This window comes from Sminthopsis crassicaudata, chromosome 5, assembly GCF_048593235.1.
Source record: "Sminthopsis crassicaudata isolate SCR6 chromosome 5, ASM4859323v1, whole genome shotgun sequence".
Taxonomy (NCBI): Eukaryota; Metazoa; Chordata; class Mammalia; order Dasyuromorphia; family Dasyuridae; genus Sminthopsis; species Sminthopsis crassicaudata.
In genome coordinates this window covers 83,997,632-84,024,184 of record NC_133621.1, presented here as the reverse complement: position 1 = coordinate 84,024,184, position 26,553 = coordinate 83,997,632, and the positions used below count along the sequence as shown (strand labels likewise).

General features: G+C 35.4%; 1 protein-coding gene across 1 annotated transcript in view; it reads left to right on the top strand.

Annotated features, from left to right (window-relative positions):
* The first annotated feature begins 389 nt into the window (after positions 1-389).
* Positions 390-26,553, top strand: part of RNF32 (ring finger protein 32) — a 63,445-nt gene continuing 37,281 nt past the window's right edge. The window contains exons 1-4 of the mRNA XM_074267323.1: positions 390-511; positions 12,321-12,426; positions 13,106-13,364; positions 22,891-23,033. Coding sequence (XP_074123424.1) covers positions 12,406-12,426; positions 13,106-13,364; positions 22,891-23,033 — 423 coding nt within the window. The 5' untranslated portion in view covers positions 390-511; positions 12,321-12,405. The remainder of the gene's footprint in view (positions 512-12,320; positions 12,427-13,105; positions 13,365-22,890; positions 23,034-26,553) is intronic.

Below are 26,553 nucleotides of genomic sequence, written 5' to 3'. Positions count from 1 at the left end.
AAAATATAAATTCTTGAAGGCAATCTATTTTTTTTGCCTTTGTATATATATATATATATATATATATATATATATATATATATATATATATATATATATATATATGTGGAGGGAGGAGGGAGGAAAGCACTTTGAGAACCTTAAAAGCGCTATATATAAAAGCGTCAATGACTCTCACTAATTGACAAGAGCTTCAGTTTAGTGTTGTTGGTGAGAGCATCTTAACACTGAAAGTGACTCAGAGACTTCACCTACTCTCCCAAGCCCTGTCAGCCAGAGTTCTCCGGGAGGAGATACCACGTGCCCACGCGCATGCGTGCACGAGCGCCCTGCGGCACTTCCCGCCAGCCTGAAGTAGAATCCCGCCTGCGCGCGCACGCCCTATGCAAAAAGTTGCGAGTGGTAGGAATGCGCGTGCGTACTGGGTGGGGCGCATTCTGGGAGGATTGCCACAGCAACGGCGGAGCTGTTCTGAGACGCGTTGCTAGCGGGGACTGGGAGCCGGAGATTGGTATGAAAGCTGAAGTCTGAGGGATTCCTCTGCTTCTGGCCCATGTTCTCAGGGTTTCTGAGGAGGGGACTATTGGTTGGGTCTTGGATAAACACAAGGGAAAGGAAAGGCGGCGGAGGGAGGGGGATGAGGAGATGAGCGACGGGACGGGGGTGTTGGAGGGAGGAGGGAGGAGGGAGGAGGGAAGAGATAAAAGGAGATCCAGGATTGGGTGTAAGGAGGCCTGGAGTGGGGGAGGGGTACAGTTGAGGAGGAGCTCTTATTGGAGTTGTTCAGGGTGTCCCAAAAGTCTTATAACTACACTAATGCCCTCTCAAGGGTGTGTTGTTATTATTCCCCACTTAGCAAATAAAGAAACTGAGGCTTAGAGAGGGTAAGTTCAATCGCCAGAGGCAGCACTGTAGCTAGAATTTAAATGCAAATCTTCTGGAAAAATCCAGCATTTTCTCTGCTTTGCCAAGATGCCTCTCGGGTATCCCCTTTAAGTGGTTAAGTTGAGGAAAAAGGTTATGTCCAGCACATTTTAGTAAATAATTACAGTTATAGAATGATGTGAATCAAGTCCTTTTCCTCCTGAGCCTTGATTTCCTTGAACGAGCAATTTGGAATCAAATTTGGACTTTATTATTTTTTTTAAATTTTATTCTCCCCTAAGAATTTTTTTTTTCCTAAAGAATGCAGAATTTCAACCAAATTACAAATTATCCAAAAATTATCACAATTTCCTTTGGAAAGGTCAAATTCCTTGACTACAAACAATCTATATGACAAAGATTTCCTAGTCTCTGGATTCTTCTAGTAAGTAATGTTTTGATAACAATAAGAATGATGTATGTATTCTTGGGGAAAAGAGAAAGTCTAGATGGACAGTTAAGGTCAATTCCAGCTCTAAATACTTGATTTGTGGAGATGAGTAAAAGACCATAAAGAAGAAGCTGTCAGAAAATACGATCAGATTCAAGAAATGGAAGAAGTCAAAACCTTGTGGACAACTCAGAGTCTCCTGAGAATTAGAAGGCCCTGGATGAACAGTTGCTCTCCTTGCCCATGGAGATGACAATGATGGTTAATGTTCCCAGTCTTCCTGAACAGTAAAGAAGACAGATTTAGAAGCTGTACCATTTCACAAAATGCTGGAAAGTTGTAAAGGGGGAAAGAAAAGAGCTTTCTATCGAAGTCTGGAATGAAACTCAGCTTTAGCCCGAGCGTGCCAAATGATGTTTATAGATGTGTACCGTCCAACGCCTTGAGTTAGGGAAGGTGCTAGAGAATTCACAGGGCAGATAGTTTGAATTTTAGCTAGGCCCTATGTGGTTTCAAACAGGAGAGTGAGATTTAGATAATAAAGCAAAATTGACCCCAAAAAATGCCGCTATAACAATCTATTGTCATCATGCTGCTTGTCCTTGGTACTGTTTGGTTTTTTTTCCCTAAGGCTGGGGTTAAGTGACTTGCCCAGGGTCACACAGCTAAGAAGTGTCTGAGACCAGATTTGAACTTGGGTCCTCCTGAATTCAAGCTGGTGCTCTACCCACTGCGCCACCTAGCTGCCCCGTCTTTGGTACTCTTAAGACCAAAATGACATCACTATGTTAGAGTCAAGTTACAGTGTGTCCGACTATGGCTGATCAGACCATTATGAGCTCATAATGCTCTGCCACAGGTCAGATACAAGTAATCCCTATGAACATTTGGAATGACTTCTCTATTTTTGCATATCTCATGTTTCCTTTGGTCTCCTGTTTTGCTCATAGAACGCTCACAGCTTTCTCTGATGAGGGCGTGCTATGCTGAGTGGTCCTGTGCCAGTGTCTCCCGTGTCATACAATCGATTCTAAAGGGCTATAAAATCTTGAGAGTGTCCTTGTATTGCTTTTTCTGAGCTTGTGAGCCCTTGCCCTATGTGAGTGCTCCATAAAATCATTTTTTTTTTTGACAAATATATATTTGGTATTCAAACAATGTGGCCAGCCCAATGGAGTTGTGCTCTCTGCAATAGAGTTGGAACGTTTGGCAGTTTAGTTCTAGAGAGGACGTCACGTCTGGTGTCTTATTCTGTCAGGTGATCTTCATAATCTTCCTAAGACAAAAATTCCATTGCCACTGTCACCAGTGCCTATACTCCCACCATGACAAACCCTGATAAGGTCAAAGAAAAACTTTTTTATGAGGACCTCGAGACTCTTTATCATCAATGATCCAAAAGAAACACTTATAATTCAGGGTGACTTTTTTTTAAGTTTTTTATTAATTTTATAATTATAATTTTTTGACTACATATGCATGGGTAATTTTTTTTTACAACATTATCCCTTGTATTCACTTCTTTTCCAAATTTTCCCTCCCTCTGCTCCCTCCCCTAGATGACAAGCAGTCCCACACATGTTAAATGTGTTACAGTATATCCTAGATACAATATATGTGTGTAAAACCAATTTTCTTGTTGCACAGTAAGAATTGGATTCCAAAGGTATAAGTAACCTGGCTAGATAGACAGTAGTGCTAACAGTTTACATTCAATTCCCAGTGTTCCTTCTCTGGGTGTAGCTGATTCTGTCCATCATTGATCAGCTGGAACTGAATTAGATCTTCTCTATGTTGAAAATATTCTGGGTGACTTTAATGCTAGAGTAGGCTTAGATCTGGCAGGGAGTCCTTGGGAAGATTGGAGTTGGAAACAGCAACAGCAATTATCACATTACGGAAGACTTGTGCATCTCATGACCTTATTACCAATACTGTATTCTGTTTACCTAAATGCAATAAAACTTCGTGGATGCACTTTTGCAGCAAACATTGGCATAAATAGTCTTATGTTATTGTAAGAAGATGAAGAAATAGGCAGGATGTGAGAGTTTCCAAGGAAATGTGTGGTGCTGGATTGAAGATACTTATCCTCTCCAAACTGAAAATTCATATTTAACAAAAGTGCTGACCCCAAGGCAAAAAAAGAGTACTAGAAGAATTAATGTCAACAGATTAGAATGCTTCTCTGAGAGGAAACAGGTTTTTTGCCAGCTTGGCAAGTAAATTGAGTCAACACATAGTTGGCAACAATGGAGCAGAAAAAAAAGGATTCTTATCAACAATACTGGAGGGACCAAATTTGAAATTAATACTTCAGTGCTTAAATGTGCTATATGAGGAATTTGGTACCTAAAAGGTAACTAAATCTTGAAGTTGTAAAATGTAGGTGAACTAGACCTACAGAAGAAATAGGCCACAAAAAATAGTTTTGAGCTTCTCATTAATTGATGTTTAATATATTTCAATTCAGGAAGATACAAAAGTGGAGGGGGGAATTGTGGACATAAGAATACTATATACATATAACATACAAACATATATATGTGTATAAACATTTATTTATAAGAATGTCATTCCCCATTTAATAAATGATTAAAGGATATGAGCAAGTATGTTTTTTCTGGGTTTTTTATTTAATATTTATTCTCAGTTACATACAAACATAAATTTTCTATATTGTTTTTAATTTTTTTGAGTTCTAGATTCTCTCCTTTATCCCCACGCACAATGAAAAAACCACTTGTGAAGTTATCCAAAATATTTCCATAAAAGTCAACTTGTAAAAAAAAATAGATAACCCACCCTAATAAAGAAAAATTGAGAGACAGAAAATTGAGAGAGAAGAGAGGAGGAGTGAAAAAGAGAGACAGACAGAGAGGGGCGGGGGCAGGGGGAAGAGAGAGAAAATCAATCTGTATTCAGATACAATCAATTCTTTCTCTGGGTATGGATAAGATTTTTCATCCTAAGTCAGAGTAGTCATGGATGATTATATTACAAAGAATAACAAAGTCATTCACATCTAGTCCTCCCAGGACATTGTTATTACTTTGTACACTGTACATTTCACTTTGCTTGAGTTGATGGAGAACTTTCTGAGTTTTTGTTTTGTTTTTTTTCTCCCCATAAGAGCATCCTGCTGCTCATTTCCCATAGAACCAATAGTATTCCATTATAAACACACAGCACAGTTTATTGAGTCATTCTCCAATTGATGGGCATCCTCTCAATTTCCTTTTTTTTCTTTGAGAAGAGTTGCTATGAACATTTTTTGGTACATATAGGTCATTTTCCTTTTTTTTTTCTTTCCAAATCTCTCTTGGTATTCATGCCAAGTAGTGATGGTATTAGGTGAAAGTATGTGCATAAATGTATAGCCCTTTGGGGCACAGATCATATCTTTTGATCATTTATCAATTGGGGCATGGCTCTTATTTTTTATAAATTTGACTCAGTTCCCTCTATGTTTGAGAAATGAGGCCTTGTCAGAGAAACTTGCTTTGAAATTCTTTATACAATTACTATTGCTAACTATTTCCTACTATTTATTCTCTCTCTCCTTTCACTCTGTCCCTCTTTAAAAGTGTTTGCTGACCAATATTGGTCCCTCCTCCAATATACTATTTTATTATCTTTCCCTACTTCCCATATCTCATTTCCCTCCTATTTTCTATACCCCTATTGAGTATGTATGTTATTTCCTATTTGAGCCAATTCTGATGAGAGTAAGATTCATTCACTCCCCCTCTCCTATCCCTCTTCCCCTCCATTGTAAAAGTTTTTTCTTGCCTCTTTTTTATGGCAGATAATTTTCACTATTCCACTCTCCCTTTCCCTTTCTCCCAGTACATTCCTCTCTCATCCCTTAATTTAATCATTAAAAAAAAAAGATATCCCTTCATATTCAACCCATATCTGTGCTCTCTGTCTATATACACTACTCTTAACTACTATAATAATGAGAAAGTTCTAATAAGTTACAAGTAATGTAAACAGATAAACCTCATTATTATATCACTCTCCTGATTACCTCCTTATGCTTCTTAATATCACTTTCCTGATTACCTCCTTATGCTTCTCCAGAGTCTTAAATTTGAAAATCAAAATTTCTATTCAGCTCTGGTCTTTTCATCACAAATGTTTGAAAATCCTGTTTCATTGAATGATTACCTTCAAAGGACGGAAGGATTATTCTCAGTTTTTTTGGGTAGGTGATTCTTGGTTGTAATCTCCATTGCTCTCTAGAATATCATATTTCAAGCTCTCTGGTCCTTTAATGTAGAAGCTACTAAATCTTGTGTTACCCTGACTGTGACTCCTATTTATATACTTGAATTTTTTTCTCTTTTATATTTGAATTTTTTCTTTTTGGATGCTTATAGTATTTTTTTCTTGAATGGAGTATTTCTCGGAGTTTTCATTTGCAAATCTCTTTCAGGAAGTGATCAGTAGATTCTTTCAATTTCTATTTTACCTTCTGGTTCTAGAATATCAGAATAATTTTCCTTGATAATTTCTTGAAAGATGATGACCAGGCTCTTTTTTTTTTTAAATCATTACTTCAGGTAACCAATAAATTTTAAAATACTCCAGGTCAATTGTTTTTCCAATGAAGTATTTCATTTTTTCTATTTTTTTCCTTTTTTTGGTTTTGTTTTATTGTATCTTGATTTCTTATAAAGTCATTAGCTTCCATTTGCTCAATTCTATTTTTTAAGGAATTACTTTCTTCAGTGAGCTTGTGTACCTCCTATCCCAACTGGCCAATTTTGATTTTTAAGTCATTCTTTTCATTAGCCTTTTGCATTTCCTTTTGCACCTTCCTCAATTCCTTTCCTAATTTTCCCTCTATCTCTGTTATTTGATTTTCAAAATCCCTTTTGAGTTCTTCCATGGCCTGAGCCTAATTCTTATTTTTCTTGGAGGCTTTGGATGTAGGAGCTTCAACTTCCTTTCTTCTGAGTGTGTTTTGATCTTCCTTGCCACTATGTAATTTTTAATGGTCAGAACCTTTTCTGTTGTTTGCTCGTTTTACTAGTCTATTACTCAGCTTTTAACTTTTTGTTAAAGTAGAGCTCTGTTTCCAGGATGGAGGCACTGTCCCAAATTTCAGGGGTTTGTACAGCTGTTTTCAGAAATCCTTCTAGGAGTCTGACCACAAGCACTCTTTTCTGCCCTGGAGCTGTTAGGAGTGTCCCTATCCCACTGTAAATTCTAGGGTGCTAAATCAACGGACTTTGGCTTTGCTGGAGCTGGGGAACAAGACAGGCAGGGTTGGGGGAAGTTGTGCTGGTTCTGATTGGTTCCTGGTTCCACAGTCTTTCTGCTGACTCTCTTAAGTCCTTTTTGGGATCTCTAGCTGAGAGGTTTGGAAACCACCAGTACTGGAAACAGGCAATTTTGAAACAAAAAAAACAAAGCTAAAGTCATATGAGAAACACTCTGGGATAGCTAAGTTGCACAGTGGTTAAAACTTCAGCCCCACTCAGGGGAATCTGAGCTCAAATATGACCTCAGACACATGATACTTAACTAGCTATGTGACCCTGGGAAAGTTACTTCACCCCAATTGCCTCATGGAAGGAAGGAAGGAAGGAAGGAAGGAAGGAAGGAAGGAAGGAAGGAAGGAAGGAAGGAAGGAAGAAAGGAAGGAAGGAAGGAAGGAAGGAAGGAAGGAAGGAAGGAAGGAAGGAAGGAAGGAAGGAAGGAAGGAAGGAAGGAAAAAAAAGGAAAAGGAAAGAAGGAAGGAAGAAAATGCTTTAAATCACAATTGATTAGAGAAATGCAAATTGAAACAACTCTGAAATGCCACCTCACATAATATGATTTAAAAAAAAACGTTGGAGGAGGTGTGAGAAAACCAGGACACTGATGCACCCTTGAGAAGTTATGAACTGATCCAACCATTCTGGGAGAGCAATTTGTGAACTATGCCTAAAGGGCTATAAAACTCTGCATATCCTTTGATCCAGCAGTGTTTCTACTGGGCTTGGATCCCTGAGAGATCTTAAAGGAAGGAAAGGGATCCACATGTGCAAAAATGTTTGTGGCAGCTCTTTTTATAGTGGCAAGAAACTAGTAATTAAGTGGATGCTCATCAGTTGGAGAATGGATGAATAAGTTATGGTATATGAGTGTTATGGAATATTTTTATTCTGTAAGAAAGGATAAGCAGGCTGATTTTAGAAAAGCCTACAAAGACTTATATGAACTGATGCTGAGTGAAGTGAGGAGGGAACCAAGAGAACAATTGTATACATCATCAAGATTATATGATGTTCAACTGGGATGGATATGGCTTTTTTCAGCAATGTGGTGATTCAAGCCAATTCCAATAGACTTGTGATGGAAAGAACTATCCACATGCAGAAAAAATACTATGGACACTGAATGTGAATCAAAACATAGGATTTTCTACTTTTGTTGTTTGTTTGTTATTTGCCTGCTTGCTTGTTTTTTCTTTCTCATAGTTTTTTCCCTTTTTGTTCTGATTTTTCTTGCATAGCATGACAAATCTGGAAATATGTTTAGAAGAATTATCCATCTTTAATAGGATTGCTTGCTGTCTAGGATAGGGGGGAGAGAGTGTGAAGGAGTAAAATTTGGAACCCAAGATCTTGCAAAGTGAATGTTGAAAACTATCTTAGCATGTAGATGGAAAAATTTTAAAAAAAAATATTATTTAAAAAAAAAGAAATCAAAACACAATGGCAGCTATTACCTGCAGTGATTATTGGGAATAACTAGCTGGGTATAGAAATGGATAATTGTATTTCCATATTCAGATTCAGTACATTTAAGCAAAATTTGTCCTAGTAAGGCAAAGCAATAAATATTTATTAAATACTCACTATGTACCAGGCACTGGGCTAAGCACTGAAGATATAAACAAACAAACAAACAAAAGCAAAAAAAAAAAGCAAAAAAAGGAAAGAAAGCAAGCCCCTGCCTTCAATTGAGGTTATCCAGAAAGACAGCACCCAGAAAGAAGATGAAAAAGGGGTGGGGAGGGAATGGAAAGGTAGCTATGTAAGGCATGGTGGTAAAGTTTAGAAAGCTAGACTGGGCCCCTCCCCCAAAAGAAAGAATTCGCTGATTGGAGAAATGGGCCAGCATAGCAAAGAGATGTTCTAGCGTGAGAAAGCTCCAAGCATGGAGAAGCATAAAAAAATAGTTGAGCCCCAGTAGAAAAGCAGGGCCAGGAAGGGAATAAAGGTTGACAAACAAAATGTGTCCCACAAGGATCATAAAATTGGCATGGATTTTAGTGTGTGCTTCTTCATGTGATAGATATACTTTGTGTGAATTTAACTTTTGGAAATTTATAGTAATAGTGCAAACGTTTAACTATAGTCATTGTCAAACTATTTCCTTTTTGTAATACTTCAGTTCTTGAATGAAAATGTGACCTCACCTATGTGGATATCTTCCACCACTGCAGATCATAGTCTTTCCACACTTTATAGTGAGTGATTCATGACTGTGCTCCCCAAAAGTAATCAAGCCTTCCTCTGGTCTGATGCAGCACTATCTCCTTGTTACTCCTCCCTCTTGCTCCTTTATATACCAGTTCACCTTTTTTAATCAATTATACATTTCCTTGTTGGTGTCCTTTTATGGTCAATTTCATTTTTTATTATTATATAATCCTTATTATTTTTACTGTCTGACACTTGAAATATTCATGATGTTCAGGCATGTAGAGCTTCTGAATAGTCTAGAAAGCTTCAGTCTCTTATTTATGCAAAAACATATATTACAATATATTTTTCTTTTTCTTCCCTTTGCTTATCATCATATTGAAATTACCTACCTATATAAAGTTTTTAATAATATTTTCTGCCTCTTCATCTTCTGCAACAGGTATTCATCTATAAACTCAAATTATACTAATGGTAATCTATTTGCTTAAAGATTTATTGTGTGAATTTCCAGGTGAAATAATCAGATCCCCTGTGAAAAAAGATAATGCAAAATAGTGGACAGAGAAATAAATGGCCTTGGAGTCAGAAAGACCTAGTTCATATCCCACCTCTGACATATATTGGTGTTGTGGCTCTGGCCAAATCATTTAATTTTTCTGTGCCTTAATTTCCTCATCTGTAATATTAAGGTAATTAGAATTGATGGCCTCCAAGATCCCTTCCAATTCCAAATTAGTGTTCTAATAATATTTCAGATTACATTTAGGTCCATGATGTAACCAACTACATTAGCTCTTTAATTTTCTATCTGAGAAAAAATGTCTTCACATTTAGTAGCAACTACTTTATGTCTTCTCATTTGATATATGGTGAAAAATGTTAATATAAATGAGCTACAATTCTTCTAGTAACTTATCAATCCATTGATTGTTGGATAAAACTCAAAATAGAAGTACCAATCATTAAATTTATGTAGGTAGCCTAGAATTATGTGATTCTTAGTAGTCCCCTGCCATCTGAAATAGTAGACTCATTCTTATCCCTAGAATTGTATTTGAACCTTTCTGGTAGTGTAGAATGTGTTTTCCATTGGTATCATTTTAAAGAACCATGGGAAACCTCCGTTCCATAATGAAACACTAAACTAGGAATTTTGTGGAAGTTACTATACTTGGTGCTAGTTTTGACCTAACAATTAACATTAAGAAAATAAAAGTTCTTTACCAACCAACACCTCATTATCCAAACATGGAACCATTGGTTTCAGTAGGTGGAGAAATTTTGAATGCTGTGGATAAGTTCCTTTACCTTGGCAGTCTACTTTCCAGTGATATACACATAGATGATGCATGCATTTCCAGAACTATCCCCATGTGTGGGAGGCTCCAGAGAAAAGTATGAGAGGAGATATAAGGTTGTCTACCAAACTGAAGGTCAACAGAGCCACTGTGCTGACTTCTGAAACCTAGACATTATACAGTATCATGCTAAGAACCTGAATCACTTCCTTTTGAACTGTCTTAGGAAGATTCTAAGATTAACTGGCAAGAAAAAAATACTAAGACACTAAGGTCCTTTTTTGAGCTGAACTGCCTGGCATTCAAACTCTACAACAGAGAGCATTTCCAATGGACTGGCCATGTTGTTCAAAGGCCAAAAGTGTATTTGCCCAAAAGAATTCACAAAGAACTCACCCAAGACCGGCTTCATGTGGAAGTCAGAAACAGCAATGCAAGGACATTTTCAAGGTCTCTCTGAAGAACTTTAGAATCAATATTGAGAAATGGGAGCCACTGGGCAGGACGGTCCATCATGGTGTGCCCACATCAAAGCAGGTCCTGTACTCTATAAACAAAGCAGAGCTGCAGTGACTCAAAAGAAACAGGAGATGCACAAATTTAGAGACATTTCCACTACAAATGTTCATATGGACTATTTGTGCCCAACCTATTAGAGCCTTTAGAATGATCAGCCATAGTCAAGACAGAGTACCTTGATCCCAACATAGTGATGTCATTTTGGTTCGCATCAACAGCAAACCAACTACCATTCTTGTCTCCCATACCCCAAGAGACCTTGTATTGAACTTTGATTCTAATATTTCTATTACCTCCATATCTTTTCCCTAAGCCCTATGAAGTTATTTATTTATTTGACAGTAAATCGCTGTGTGTGTAGCTATTTTATAATTGTCTCTCAGATTAGATTTATGATTTTTATGAAGAAATTTTTGCGTCAAACTGCTGTTGTAGTAGTTATATTTCAGGTTTCATCATCTGACAGTTAGATTATTACAAATGTTAAGTTGCTGTCTCTTGTTCCTTCTCATATATAAGCCATTCTGAAATCTATTGTCAGACTTTCTAAAATATCACTATCATGATAGTGCATGTTTAAGAACCTGTAGTATTTCTATGTTGCCTAATGCATCAATTTAGTATAGTAGTTAATATGGACCGGCCACTGTGTTAAGTGTTTTTTACAAATATTATCTCATTTGATCTTCACAACAGCCCAGGGAAGTAGTAGCTGCTGTTATTATCCTTATTTTATAGATGAAGAAACTGAGGCAAAAAGTCAATTGACTTTTCCTGTCACACAACAGATGTCTGAGGCCAGATTTGAACTGAGCTCCTTCTGCTTAGTACTCAATTCACTGTGCCATGTAGCTGCCTCTGATTCTTTCCTCTTGTAACTTCCTAAGACCCTCTAAGGCTTAACTCTGCCTGCCTAATCTCCCACCTCACAGTCCCTACCCTACCCCCACTCTGTATTCTTACTTTATTCAAATCTGAGAAGCATTGGGCCTGGCCCAGCCATTTCATTGATGCAAGCAGCAACTGGATGAGGAAGCTCCTGCTATTAGTGCAAGCTGGCACCTTCGCAATAGCTTATAGTGGTCCTCACACATTTCAAATAGGGGGCCAGTTCACTCTCCCTCAAGACTGTGGGAGGGCCGGATTATAGTAAAAACAAAAACTCACACTCTGTCTCTGTCCCTCAGCCCATTTGCCATAACCCGGCGGGCCACACAAACGTCCTCAGCGAGCAGTAGTTTGAGAACCCCTGGTTAGGATCTTAGAGAATTACCTAGAGCTCTGAGTAGTTGTTTCAGTTTTAAGCCCATGTCCTCCATGAAATTTTCTTTGAACTCTCCAGATTTCTTCCTTTTATGAAATCCTTCTACACCTAAAGTCAGATTGTAAGCTACTTCGAAGCAAAATTCATAATTTATGTTTCTCTGGGGCAGCTAGGTGGTGCAGTAGATAGAGCACCAGCCCTGAATTCAGGAGGACCCGAGTTCAAATCTGATCTCAGACATTTAACACTTCCTAGCTGTGTGACCTGGGCAAGTCACTTAACCCCAGCCTCAAAACAAAACAAAAAAATTTATGTTTCTCTTATATTTTAAGAGTATTTAGTAAAGCATCCAACAGGTATTTGTTGATTCATTTGAAACATCTATTTAAAACTTAATACAGCTTTCTTCAGAAATGCAAACTTAGAATCAAATTTCTATTCTCTATAAGACTTTATTTTGATCAGTTTGATGTAAATAATTATGTTTTTCTATATAGGAATTTAAGGAATATAAAGTGATGACTATTGTTACAAAGAAGCAACATTGTGTTTTAGAAAAGAGAAGATAACTTCTGATTCAACATGATAAGAAATTATTCTAAGGTACAGCCTTTATTTAAAAAAAAAAAAAACTACAGTAAGATTGCCTGTAATTTTGTATTTTAATTGATATAGACAGGGAAAAAAAAAGGAAAAATTTGGTCCATTAGGTACCAGCTAGGAGATGTTAGCAGGATGGAAAGTAGCTAAGCAGTCCATGGGTGTGGCATGGGTGCTGGGGACAACCACCACTCCAGCATTTGTTTCAGATATCTTTTAGCTAGATGGTAGTTTTAGCCTTTGTAGGAAATCTATTTAATTTACCAAAAATTAATAATACATACTTACATGTACATTTCTTTTTGGTGTACTAGAAGGCAAGACTGGCCCAAGGGCTAATTTAATTATAGTGCAGCAACATATGTTTAGGCATGTAAAAGTTTTATAATTCATAATGAGTTTATTGCATATTATAATTATGGCTTTAGCAATTAAGTGAAAAATTACTACTATTGAGTTGATATAAATTCTGAAGCCAAGTAATGACTTTAAAAGTTAAGGTAACAGCAGGTCAAACATTTTTCAATTTAGTACATTTATTTTTAATTTTAACTAATGACATAAAACTTGAGTATCAAGTGCTGTCAAAAGTGACAGGCAAAACTTTAATTTTCTGTTAACTAATCATTTATGTATGTAGTATGTATATGAATTTTTCTTCATGTTTTTTCCATTTCTTTAGGACCATCCTAAAAATTTAGCTATTACTGCAGTTGCTTTACAAGATCACATTTTACATGATCTTCAAATCCAACCTCTTTCAGTGATAGATCTTTATAATATAAAGAAACAGAATAAGGATAGTGGATACAAATATCCAAACAAAAATAAAAAAGCAGTAGTGGATACTGGACTGAAAAAGAGAACTATACAAATCCCTAGAGGAGAAGAGCCAGAGAAAGAATATGTTCTTGATCCACATCCTCCCCCACTCACTCTAGGTAAGATGGGATAGTGTGGTTTTCTTTGTGCCAATTAATCTAATTCTTTGTATAGTATAACATGTAATCAGAAAGATGTATGCATCAAAGTTAATAAATGATTTCAACAGAATTCTCTACCATCCATGGATCCATTGGCATAAGTTGTCTTTGCTCACATCCCAGTTAGAAGCCTGGAATACTTTTATATAAAGTTTACTCTGTACTGTTCAGTGGTCCTCAAACTTTTTAAATAGGGGGCCAGTTCACTGTCCTTCAGACTGTGGGAGGGCTGGACTATAGTAAAAACAAAAGCTCACACTCTGTCTCTGCCCCTCAGCCCATTTGCCATAACCCATCTGGCGCATACACGTCCTCAGCGGGCCGCATCTGGCCCGCAGGGCGTAGTTTGAGAACTCCTGCATTATTCATCATATTCATTATAAATAGTAGGAAGCATTTAGGTTAGAAGGAAAAAAAATCTAATTTTAAGAATTACATAAGTAATAAGAAGAAAGGGTTCAACTGATACAATTCACCACATGGAAGAAACTTTGGCGCCTACTTCCAGAAGAGTCTTGGTGACATGTATCCCAACAGATCTGAGAAAGCATATTTGGGAACTCAAGCTATGTCTCTCCCTCAGAGTTCTGCCAGCTCAACTTCCTACTAGTTGTATTCCTCATTGTTGGATACCAGTGACTAGCTCCATTTACAGTTTTATTTATGTAGTACCATTTATAAAGGGACTTCTACTTAAAAGATAGAACAAAAACAAAAGTACTAAGATCTCAGAAGCATTCTAAATAAATATACCACTACAATCTCTGGGAAGAATGGGTTGAAACTGAACACAGTTCTACAAAGCGTTAGTCCCTGCAGGTTCACAATCCAAATGGAAAGATCCCAAGGTCATTCCTTATTCTTAAGGCATTGATGCTGGACTGGCTACAAAACTTAGCTTGTACTCCCAGATTCCCAGAGTTCCAGAAGCCTGGTTGTTTGTACATCAGGTGGCTCTCTCTCCTACCTTTTGAAATTCAGAAAGTCATAACTTCCTACTACTTTCACCTAAAATAAAATAAAAAAAGTCAAACCTTCTAAAGCAGGCAAGGAACTGAGGTTCATAATCATGGGCCAGATGCTAGTCTCAGGTATATAGCATTGTCCCTCAATGAGCAGCATTAGCAAAGGAGTCAAACCAAAAACAAAGTACTACCAAGAGAATAGCCTAAGACTGATGATAAAGGTCTTTGGAAGGTGCCTCCAGGTCTTCTACAGATTCAATCAGAGGCTGCCCTGTGTTGGTCACACATCTAACAGACTGGGACCAGCTACAAAACATCTCTGTGCTCCTGAATCTCTCCACAACACTGTAGTTATGGGCCACCCCAACTCTTCTGATAGTCAGCTCCCCAGTCCTTCCACACACGGAATTGCAATAGTGGAGCATATCGGTATACTCTGCCCATGTGCTGATCTTTTGTGACACAAAGTATGGGAACAGGCTACAAAGTAAGAGAGACATTTTTCTGGGATGTCTTAACAAACTTGATAATAGTTGCCATTATGAGGCTAATATGTATAATTCTACAGGGAAGGCACTAGAGATGGCTTCTACAGATCCCAGCCAGTCTTGATATTTCTTTTTAAAAATGTTTAGTCTTTATCAGAAAATACATTTCAAGTCACTTAAATATATTGTCTAACAATATAATATTTGGCATATATGAAAAATATAGAAGGCTGGCTGTGTGTTGTGGGATAATAAAGTTAAATAATCCTGAAAGATTATAAAGAAAATTCAGTTTAGTATAGTGAAAATAACAATGGATTATGTAATTTTTCTTTAGTTTATTTAGCAAAAGATAACTCATACCTTAGGCATAAAAAGATCTGTACTTCAATAACATTTACTCATACTTAGACTTAAAAGGTTTGTTCTCAAGTCGATCCTGGGGCAAAAGCTATAAAAAATTAACATCTGTACTTGGACAACTAATTGAACAGAAGAAAGAAACATACAACAATAACATAAAAGACAGAGATGTGGAAACATAGAAAGATATTTCTTGCAAGAACATTCTCAGAAAATGTACTCTTATTAAAAATAATAGTAACTGTAGTAGTAACATTGAACTTGTGATTACAATGGCTTTTCTTGAATTTTCTTTGGGGAAAGAAGAAAATCTCCTGACCCGCAGACCAGAGATAAATTTATAGGCAAATTTTAAGTTAAATCCTTTTAAAAGTTTTTTACTTACCTGTAAGAAAGATTTGTCTTTGTTTTTACAAATAATATAAAACATATCCTTATTTCAATTCAATTCCAAAATCTTTGACATGGGTGACTCTAGAATACCTAGGGAAATACAAGCTTGAGTTCAGACGCATTGATCAGTGACTTCTGTGTCTCTCAAGATATGAACTATAACAGGCTACAAAGAATTCAGAAAGATTCATAATCAAAAGGTTGACAAAAAAGTGATAAATTTTGTTGATTGTATTAGAAGTCATTGAGGCATAGAAAGGTTGTGATCTGTGAATAGGAGGGAGAATATACTCTCCAAAGTCACTGATCTTTTCAAATTTTGCTCCATTCTGCTGAATTATATAAATTAATTTTTTAAATCAAAATACATTTGAAATTTAATAGAAACTTTTTAAGTCAAAGGAGAATTATAACATCTTTTTTTTGTAAAAAAAAAAAAATACTCTTTCATACTGCATCAAATCACAGTGGCAGGATTAGCCTGGTATAGCATAAAAAAACATTTTGGAATCAGAGGACCTAAATTAAAATCCTATGACCATCACTCATTCATTTACCATTATGACCTTGGAGAAAGCACTTAACCTCTCTCATCTTCAGTTTCCTTGGCTATAAATTAGAAGGTTGATCAATTCTCTAAATCTATGATCCAGTTTATGGTCAGATTTTTCTTAGGGTTTTTTTTAGGAGGAACTGCCTCTACTTAAAACTACTGCACAATAAAATTCAATTTTACAAACATTGGTTTTAAAATAATCAGTTTATATAAATTTTAAAATCTATAAGGATTGCCACAGCTTTTTTGTTATATTTTCCTCTGCCTCTGTGTATCTGTTATTGTTTGTGTCTCTGTCTTTCTCATTCTCAGTCTCTGTCTGCTCTAGCCTTTTCACTCCACCCCCACCCCACTGCCAAGATTTTCTGTAAATTTCCAAAATGGAACCCATAATGTCTTTTAAACCTGCCCCCCAATACTAGTTTCCCCTTTTCTGTTGAGTACAATTCTATCCTTCTAGTTAACCAGGTTCACAAATTATGAGTCATCCAAGTCCCTGGTTAGCTATGTTTCAAAATTAATACTTAACCCAGTTATTAAGTGAAATGCCTCAGAATTTTGAGTGAATAATTTATCTCTGGTGAACTTTCCCTTTGCATAGTTATAAATAGGTTTGAACTTTCAAACATTTATCTGAATATGTGCATATTTATATCCATACAAAATATGCAAAGTCTCTATATATGTATATATTTAATATAGCACTTTCCTAAGTATAAATGTTCAATTGAATAATCGGAGCAACAGTATCAACACACTTTCAAAGGAGTCCTTTTAGAAGCACAAAATCAAAATTGTGTCTGATTTTAGCTAAGTAGAATAGCTTCATAGAAAAATAAAATCTTTTCCCTAAACTTCACAAAAATTAAGCACAAAAGCTTCAAAATTCCACAATAGGTATTTTATAAAATAAAGTTTAATTAATTATATATTGATCAAGGAATGATTCTGAAAAACATTGGAGTATTGGTCACAAGATACTTCATATACTAAAATAAACTTAGATTAAATCTAGGTTGAATCATTGTCTTTCTCTTAGATATAAACTGCAGAATTTGAACTATTAGGCAAATGAGCCAAATACAATTTTGTGCAATACACAATTTATAAGACTAAGTACAAAATGTTCATGCATTTTCTTAGTCAATGCCAGATTTAGAAGAATAAAACATTTACATTAGTTTTTCAGAAGTGATTACTATATTTATTAGCTGATTACATTGAAAACTAATTCATTTGTTTAAATATGTATTTCATTCATTACTTTGAAGAAAATATAGTTGAGCCACTTTCTCCAAAGCTGGAGGAAGATACAAAGAATCAGGTCTTGCCATTCAGGGAATCTACATTGTAGTTAGAAAGGCAATATAGACATACATAAGAAGTTAAATAATAATGTGAGTTTACCAAGAGTACAACAATTCAACAGGCCCAAATTAAGCAGTTTTTCTAAGCCAAGTAGTGTTAGGTAATTGAAATACAAAGACAGAATTGAAAAGCAGTTCTTCAGGGAATTTTTATTTTATCCAGAGCTACAATATGTAAATAAGTAAATACAATACGTAGGAAAGGGAGAACATTAACAAGTAAGAATGGACAACCTTTTCCAAGAGATGATGGCCCATGAGCTGAGGTTTTGAAAGGAATTAGAGGGATTTAAGAGGCAAAGATGAGGAAAGAGAATATTGTAGGCATGTGAAATAACCTATTACTCAACCAAGTTAGAAGAGCAATGAAGAAGCCAGATACATGGGATGCAGGATGTATTTACCTAGGTGGTAATATGAAATAAGGCTAGAGCCATGAACAATGATGAAAACATTGAAAACAGCTTTACATCCAGAGATTGCAATGTCATCAATTGGTTCACTAGATTGAAGGAAAAAACAATCTCATTGACTGGTGGAAAAGAACAATCTCATTGGCTGGCAATAGCTGTAAAAACTCAACTGCTTTCACAAAGGCTAAAAATATAGAAGTGAAAAGGAAAGACTGTAAAAGAAAAGGGAAAGTTTGAATACTAGAAAGCCTCACACAAAATACAGATAAGAACCAGGCAATAATTAGATGATGATATAATGACAATAAGCTTTAGATTGCAGTCTTAGGAAATAAATAGACATTTTAACCAGAGGTCTTTTTGTGCAGAAATGTATAGAATATTTAATGAATAACTATCATGCTATTGAAACCTATTTTATTTTATTAATATTTGCATGAAAAAACTTTGGAATCTATTTCCTTTAATATTGAATAGAGTATTCAGTAATTCATTCATGTCCAACTTTTATATGACCCCATAAGGGGAAAAATAGCAAATACAGTGACAAAAAAAAAAAAAAAAAGGTTGAGAAACCTTCATTTGGAATTATTTGAAGTTATGTTACTGCCACGTTACAGGCATAGGATAGCTCCCCAGTTAGGAAGCATTCAGATTTCAGAAGCCCATTCAATGCTTACTGTACCCAGCTATCAAGATACATAAGTTATAAAAGAGTTTTCCAGGATAGTGTGTGTGTGTGTGTGTGTGTGTGTGTGTGTGTGTGTGTATGTGTATATGTGTGTTTAGAAGATGGAAGGAGGCAGTGGTACACATTGTACTAGAATGAAGAGTTCTTGATCTCAATCTGCTGCTCCATGGGCCTTTTAACAGAGATTTTATAATAAATTATAAATAAATGAGACTTGCATTCAGGTCTCAAAATATTCAAGTTCAAAAGTGCCATAGAAATGACATATAGAAAACTTAGTATTTGGAATCAAGAAGCTAAATTTGAATTTGAACCTGAATTTGGTTCTTCTAATTACTACCAATATTATAAAAGGAAAAGTTACATTCTACTCCTTTCAGTAAAGGCTGAAACCATCACTTTATACTAGCAAGTTAAACTATAGCCCTCTAGTCTAGATGGTAATGTATGCACAAACAATAGGATGGAAGCTGGGCAAAAGTCAGACTTTTAATTTCTGAACTAACATTAATTGAAAAGGCAAAAGATTCCAATAAGCAAGTATAGTTAAATGAGCTCTCTTTATTTCTGATGGAGGTGACTGTTAACATTTCAAAATGAGATAAATTGGTTAAAAAAATTAAAAGAAAAACAAGACTAGTGAGCATCATGCTATAGAATATTTTTGTAGAGACATTATATAGTACTAAACTAACTTTGAGATTAAAGATGCAATTGTTAATGTTACTTGTATATAGACTGCAATTAAAAGTCATTTAGAAAAAAAATGTAGCCTAAAGTGTCATCATCTTAGTCTGATGATAAAAAATGTGTAGTCCACTCAAAGTACTATAGTACAATTCTCAAAATGGTAAGGACTATTCCATCATATCCTTTAAACAAGCATAAGTAAAGAATGCCGCCTCTATAAAAGTAGTTGAATAAATATTCACTTAGTTATTGAATAAAAAGATTAATTAAAGGTTGATTCATGGCCCACTGTGTTATTTAGAATGAGATGTTTTAAATGTTGCTGACAAGACAAAAGAAACTGATGTCAATCATGAATATTTTTTCAGAGATAAAAAAAAAAATATGTAGAAGATGGAACTATTGGTCTTTGATTCAATAGGATTCGAGAAACTAGTCCTATCATAGAGTATGTCCCAAAAGTCTTGGTTCTGTTCTAAGCCATTAAATCTTAAGAGTTGCACAAGGGTTTTTGGGACACCCTTTATATTAACCTATTTATCATTCACTCCCACCTTTATAAGAAAGATTCAAAGTCACAGCATAAAATAGTAATTAATTTTCATAATGATGATCAAGACTCATCAAGAAAGTAGGAAAAGTACCATATTGATTTGAATATGACTGTTTTCCTCCCACCTTTTCCTGCCCCAAATCTGTTTTTATAAAACTCTAATGCAGCCTATAATTATGCTTAGTATAGATCTCTTCCACTTGTAAAGTCTGAGCACAAGCGTCTATGTATTTTCAAGATAAGAGATCTCACTATAAAGCTTCATCAGCTTTCCCCCTCCTTCCTCAAACATCCTCAAGCTGGAGGAGATGCTTGGAGAGGCTGATGGGAAGTGAGCCATGGAAAAGAATCTCTCCAAGGGGTTTGTATTTTGTCCCTTCGGCCCTTTTCCTCCATACCCAAGCTGATTGTAGATGCAAAGGTCAGTGGAGCTCTAAGGCACGGTAGAAAAATTTGGGGAAGCGAGGAAGAGTGGTATTCTATTCTTTGCCATTTAGGGAAGAGTGAAGTGAGAGGGATGAGTTTTTGTGTGGCAAAAACTTAGTTTATTTCTATTTTGAAATACATCAATGTTGTTTTTTAATAGAATATTTTGTTATTATTTTCAGTGCATGTGAATTCATTGTTTCCTTTCATTTTAGGATAAATGGGCTCCATTTGGCTTAGTATGATAATCTTATTAAAGAGATGTCCATTAAAATAATTTTCAATATTTAATGAGTTAAATATAAATCTTAATCTTTGTTGTTATTGTTGTTAGATTGAATATCATTATCCCATTCAGACTAGAAACACAAGGTTTACTCTAGAGCTTTATCATTTAATATTGATAAGAACAGGTTGAATTCACTCCCTTTTCTTACTTGGATTGGTTCACTCCTTCTTTTGGAAGTCTTGTGTTTTTCATTCAAGCAGACTCAACAGTTTTGGTTCCAGACTTACTATGAATATCCAATCGGCTTTAGCTTTACTGCAATTTAGTTCTCCCCTACTCAAACAATCCACCAACATCTGTATCTATAGGTATGCATTATTATGCTCAGCTTTAAATAATTTTAAATCTTCATTTCTAGGACATTTTAAAAGACTGGATAAAACTCTCAGGAAATGTTGTCTTTAAAAGCTACATTTTCCAATCAGGAGTTTATGTACATGATTTTTAAAATTTTGAATAGAAACTTTGTTATACGTTGTCTTAACTTCTTAAACATAATATTCTAAAGATAATATTTTCTTTTAGCATATTTACTATAAACATCCATTACTCTGTTATGCTGAAAGATACAGTTGTGTCCTCAAAGGCAGCTGAAATAATGACTAAAACTAATATGATTTCTAAATTCATGTTTTCATTTTACAATTTTTCTATCTCCATCTTTGCTGTTATTAATTACTTCCTATGACTATCAGAATACTTCTGTCTATAGGTGCCACACTGTATCTGTATTGCTATTCAATCCCTGTAGTGATTAAAAAAAAAAAAAAAGACCATCCTCCTAGAATTGTATGCCAACTAAGAATAATCTTTGAATAAAGGCCTGAGTCTCTTTTGTGCTTCAAAAGCTTAGAATTTATAACTTCTATTTTAGTATTGAAGCTTTTTTTTTTGCTTCCTTGTCTTTGCTTGTATAACTGAAGTAGCTAAATAAAGAGTTTAGCTGCAAATAATCTTCATAAAACTTTTCCTATGCAAAGCTCTCTACCAATCAGAAAATTCATCTATATCTCTAAATGTTAACCAACCACTAGAAACAGAAAGGAACAAGAATTAATAAATTGATGAGAAAGATTATTCTTAAATCCAATTCACAAACCAGAGAATTTTAATTTTTGTTAATATTTTAGCAAATATACTTATATAGAGGCATAATTCCACTTCAAGCTAACTGGATATATGAGAATTCAGATTTTTTAATTTAGAGAGAGACTCTTTATAAAAAGTAATCTACAAGGGATTGGATCACTGCAGGAATGCTTTCAGTAGCAAGCTTTTTAGAATATTAACCATATTTTGATATTTCAAAGACCTATGATTTCATCATTATAATTATTTCCTCAGGAGATGGTCTTCATGAGTTACTAGAGCCAAAACAATTCATAACATAATGACTAATTTCCTGAGCATAAAATTGCATATAAATCTATATTACAGTTAAGGAGAGAAAGGGAAAAAAAAAAAAAAAGCAAATAGCATCTCTCCTCTCAGATAGGCTGGTCCTTGAAAGATAGATACGTGCACTGCTCCACTGGGAGTAGTCTTGAGATTTTAGGTTAACCTCTAAGCCATGAAGAAACCTTAGAATGTGGCTTTAATAGAGGATATTTATGTATTAATGAATTTGCAAACTTTTATTTTGCATAATTTTTAATTATCATGGGACAAAGATCCATAATAAAATAATGTAACTTTGTTTCTTTTTTGGCAAAGGATATCGAAGTTCTTCTTAATGTGCCATAATTTGGGTGCAACAATGGCATAAAAATAGTATGTGTACATATCCAAAGATCTAGAGACCAGGTTAGGTTGTTTTTATTGGAAAATTCATGCCATGAATGATTTTTTCACATTGGTACCTATTTTTCTTTTTTTTTTTTGTTTCCTACTCCTGAATCTTAACAATGAAAAGATGAAGAGTTTTCTAATGTTTTCTTCTTTAAATCTTAGCTTTCTAGATAGTCCCTTGATGACAGCAGCTGTCTTACACTTCCTTTCTTCACTGATAGCTCCTCTAGTATTAGGCAAATAGTATGAACTTATTAAATTAGTTGGTTAATTGACTAACATATAATAAAAAATATAAGAATTAATATTCTTTTTTCCATGATACTGCTTTCTCATTCCTTAGAGAAAAAGGCCAACAGTATAAATGTGAAATAAGAACATATAAGTTATTATAAGATAAACATGACTGTTTTAGAGAAATAACTTCACAATTATTATATGTAAGTTCAATGTTCTAAAACATAATTTAAATTGAGATTTTGTGTTTTTCTTTTAATTTTAGCACAGAAGCTGGGTTTGATTGAACCTCCTCCATTACCTCTTTCAGCTGAAGAATGGGCAAAAGTAAAGGAAAGGTCCATAAAGCAAGGGGATTCTATGCATCCATGTCCAATATGTAGAGAAGAATTTGAGCTTCAGTCTCAAGTAATATAAAGTGCATATGAATTTAGCTATCGCTCTATCAAAATTAACATAGACTGCTTTTCATCTTTAAGTTATTTAATTCATATACTCATGATTCTTCACTACTTTATATGTCAATATTAGGAGACAAGGGAGGAGATAAAGACAAATAACAGATGAAAAAGTTAATGGTTGTCCAAGTCACACAGGTTCTTAGAGTTCACTTCTCTTCCTCATTAATATTCCCTTCTGCCTAATTTCCTTTGGCAGAGCCTCATAATTATGGACAAGTGTCATGTCTTCTCTTAAATATGCCCAGTCCTTCATAATATTTGATATTAACTCAGTTCTAGTTCCCTTGCCATAGACTTTATCTTTGGAGAATTGTTCCTCAATTCTCTGAAACATGCTTAAGATTATGCAGATAATATAGTTCACCCTGACTGCTAAATTAGCCAGGAAGTGTTCCTGCTCTTTCCTTCCTACAATTAACTAACAAATAGAATTCTGCTCTTTCTGGGCCCCAAAGCTACCTTTCCCTGGATTGTAGCCTTCAGTGTTGCTTTGGGCTTTTAAAGTCTCTGGCTTCAAAGTAACTCCATCTCTTGTTTGGCCCCATTTTTCTCCTGGCTAACCCAACGTAAATTCTACCAAGCCATATCACTTGAAGAAACTGTTTCCACCACTGCAGTAAGATGTGATAGATACACTAATGTGATTATAGATATTATGTACTATATTGTAGTGTACTTTTTACATATTTTATTCCTTACCCAATTAAATTATAAACTCCTGGGAAATAGGGAACTATTTTAGACTTCTCTGAATTCTCCCATAAACATTATATAACCTTAGGCTCCATGCTCATTTAGTGAATGAATTAACCAACTGGACTGGGTTCATTTCTTAGGTGCCACATGTCAGAAACCTAGAGAATGGCTCATAATATGTCTTAAGATTACGGCATACAGGGAACACTTGAAGGTCTGGTGATATTTAGAAGACTTTTGAGGGACAACTATCCACAATTATTTGAAAGCTGTCATGCAGAAGAGACTTTTTTAAAAGTCTGCTTGGGAAGCAGTGTGTTTCAATAAAGGAGTACCAGATTTTAAAACCGTGGACTTCGGTTCAGATCCTGACTCTTCTACTTGACCACCTGTGTGACCTTGGACAAATCTGTGGAACTCAGTTTCCTCAACTATAAAATGAGAAAGTTGTACTGGATGACCGTGAATGTTCCATTTCTGAATCTTTGGCCTTATGATTCTAGGTTTGGAAAGAAAACAGAGAAGTGGCACTAAGGGTGGTAGTTGAGAAAAGCAGATCTCCACTATGTGGAAGAAAAATTTCATAGTGATCAGAATTCTCAGAAAGTGGAATGGCCTGCCTTGGAAGGTAGCAGATTCTCCCTCCATGGGACATTATCAAATAGAGCTCATTATCAAATCATTACTTTATCATTATCAAATAATTACTTCTTGGGAAGTAGATGGGATTCTTATTAAGGTAATGTTGGATCAGATGACATTTGGGGATGATGAAAAATTCAGATCTGAGTGCTTCTTGTTTCATACAATATTATTTTGTGTACACTGACCCAATTGCAGTTCCCTCAAACCCAGCCATCCATCTCTTCCCTCAGAGCTTTCTCCCTGGCTGATCCCCACATTTTAATTCATTGCTCTCTCTCCTCGGTGCTTCTTAGTTTTCTTGACTTTCTTGACTCAGTTCCTATCCCACCTTCTATAAAGTGTTAATTCCTTCCTTTCTCATATTACCTAACATCTGCACTGTATATATCTTGCTTGTATTTACAAGCTGTCTTTCTACTTTGAACAAATGCTCCTTGAGGGGAGAAATTGGTTTTCCCTTTCTTACATTCTCAATGCTTAGCATAGTAACTGGTATTAAGTATTTATTTAATAAATGCTCTTTTACAGATTTTCAGGGTCAGAAGGAAGCCTAGAATCTATAGCCACTTAAACCTCAAACTTCACTGATTTATACAAATTCTCATATATGGTAGGGAGAGCCATAGAAGAATTTAAACTAACGAATATGTCCACAATCATTAATTATTTAATTTTTCAGGTTCAAATTTTCATGCTGTTTTCAAATTATTATTAATAAAATTTTTAAGCCCAAATCAGATCTTGGTTACTCAGAAGTTAGATACTTTGGAAGTTAAATTTTAGAAACTACCCTTTAGGACTAGAACACTAAACCTAATTTAGGACTAAGTGATGGTATAGTGACATGAGTTAACTCAACTCTCCTATGAGTTAGGGGAAGAACTTCTTAGTTTTTTGGCCTGTCTGGTTCTATAAAAGAAAGGAAGATGTGATTGAGGATGGGACAGAAGTGTCCAGGGCAGCATAAGGATTTGTTCATTTCTTTTCATTCCTTACAGTTTCAGTCAAATAACAAGCGTAGTAAGGATGTACTATGTGCCAGGCACAGTGCTAAGTGTTGGCAATACAAATACAAAGAATGAAACAATCTCTATTTAGGAATTGTTTTAAGAGGGGAGACAAGAACATATAAAACTACATACAGTAGAAATATAAAGTTAATACGAACCACACAAAGTAACTAAATACAAGGTACTTTGGGAAGGAGAGTACTAATAATAGGGAATCAAGAAAGGCTTCAAGAAGAAGAAAGTACTTGAGCTTCGTTTTGAAGGGAGAGAGTCTGCGACACAAAAGTAAAGAGGGAGAACATTCCCAGCATGTTGGGTAGACCAAGACAGGCACTAAGAGGAGATTTAGAGGGCGCTGTGTAAGGAACAAAGAGAAGGCCAATTTAGCTGCCTTCAGAATGCAGAAAGGGAAGTTTTTATAATGAAAAGCTATGTTAGGAACAGCTTGTAAAAGGTTTTAAAAGCTGAACTGAAAAGTTTATATGGTGTTCTAGAGGCAATAGGAAGCCAGTGTAGTTGGTTGAGAAAGGGATTCACATGATCAGATTTGTGCTTAAGGAAAATAACTCCAGTGGCAGTGTGAGATGGACAAAAGTGGGGAAAGACTTGAGACAGAGAGTCCCAATTAGGAGGATGCTATTGCAATGATCTAGTTGAAAGGTGATAAAGGCCTGAATTAAAGTAGTAGCTGTGTAAACAGCATGAAGGGATAAGATGAGAGATGTAAAAGGAGAAACAAGACTCGACAACTGATTGGATATGTCTGATATAGGAGAGTGAAAAAATTCAAGGTGATGCTGAGGTCACAAATGTAGGAGACTGGAAAAATATTAGTATCTTCTCCTGAAATGGGCAAGTTTGAAAGGAGGAAGAATTTAGATGAAAGAATAAAAAGTTTTAGACATGTTGAGTCTGAGGTGTCTCCAAAGCATCCATTTGGAAATCTCCAATGGGCAACTGGTAATACAAGAATGAAACTTAGTGGATAGAGCACCAGCCTTGAATTCAGGAGGACCCAAGTTCAAATCTGGTCTCAGACACTTAACACTTCCTAGCTGTGTGACCTTGGGCAAGTCACTTAACCCCAGCCTCCAAAAAAAAAAAGAAAAAAAAAAA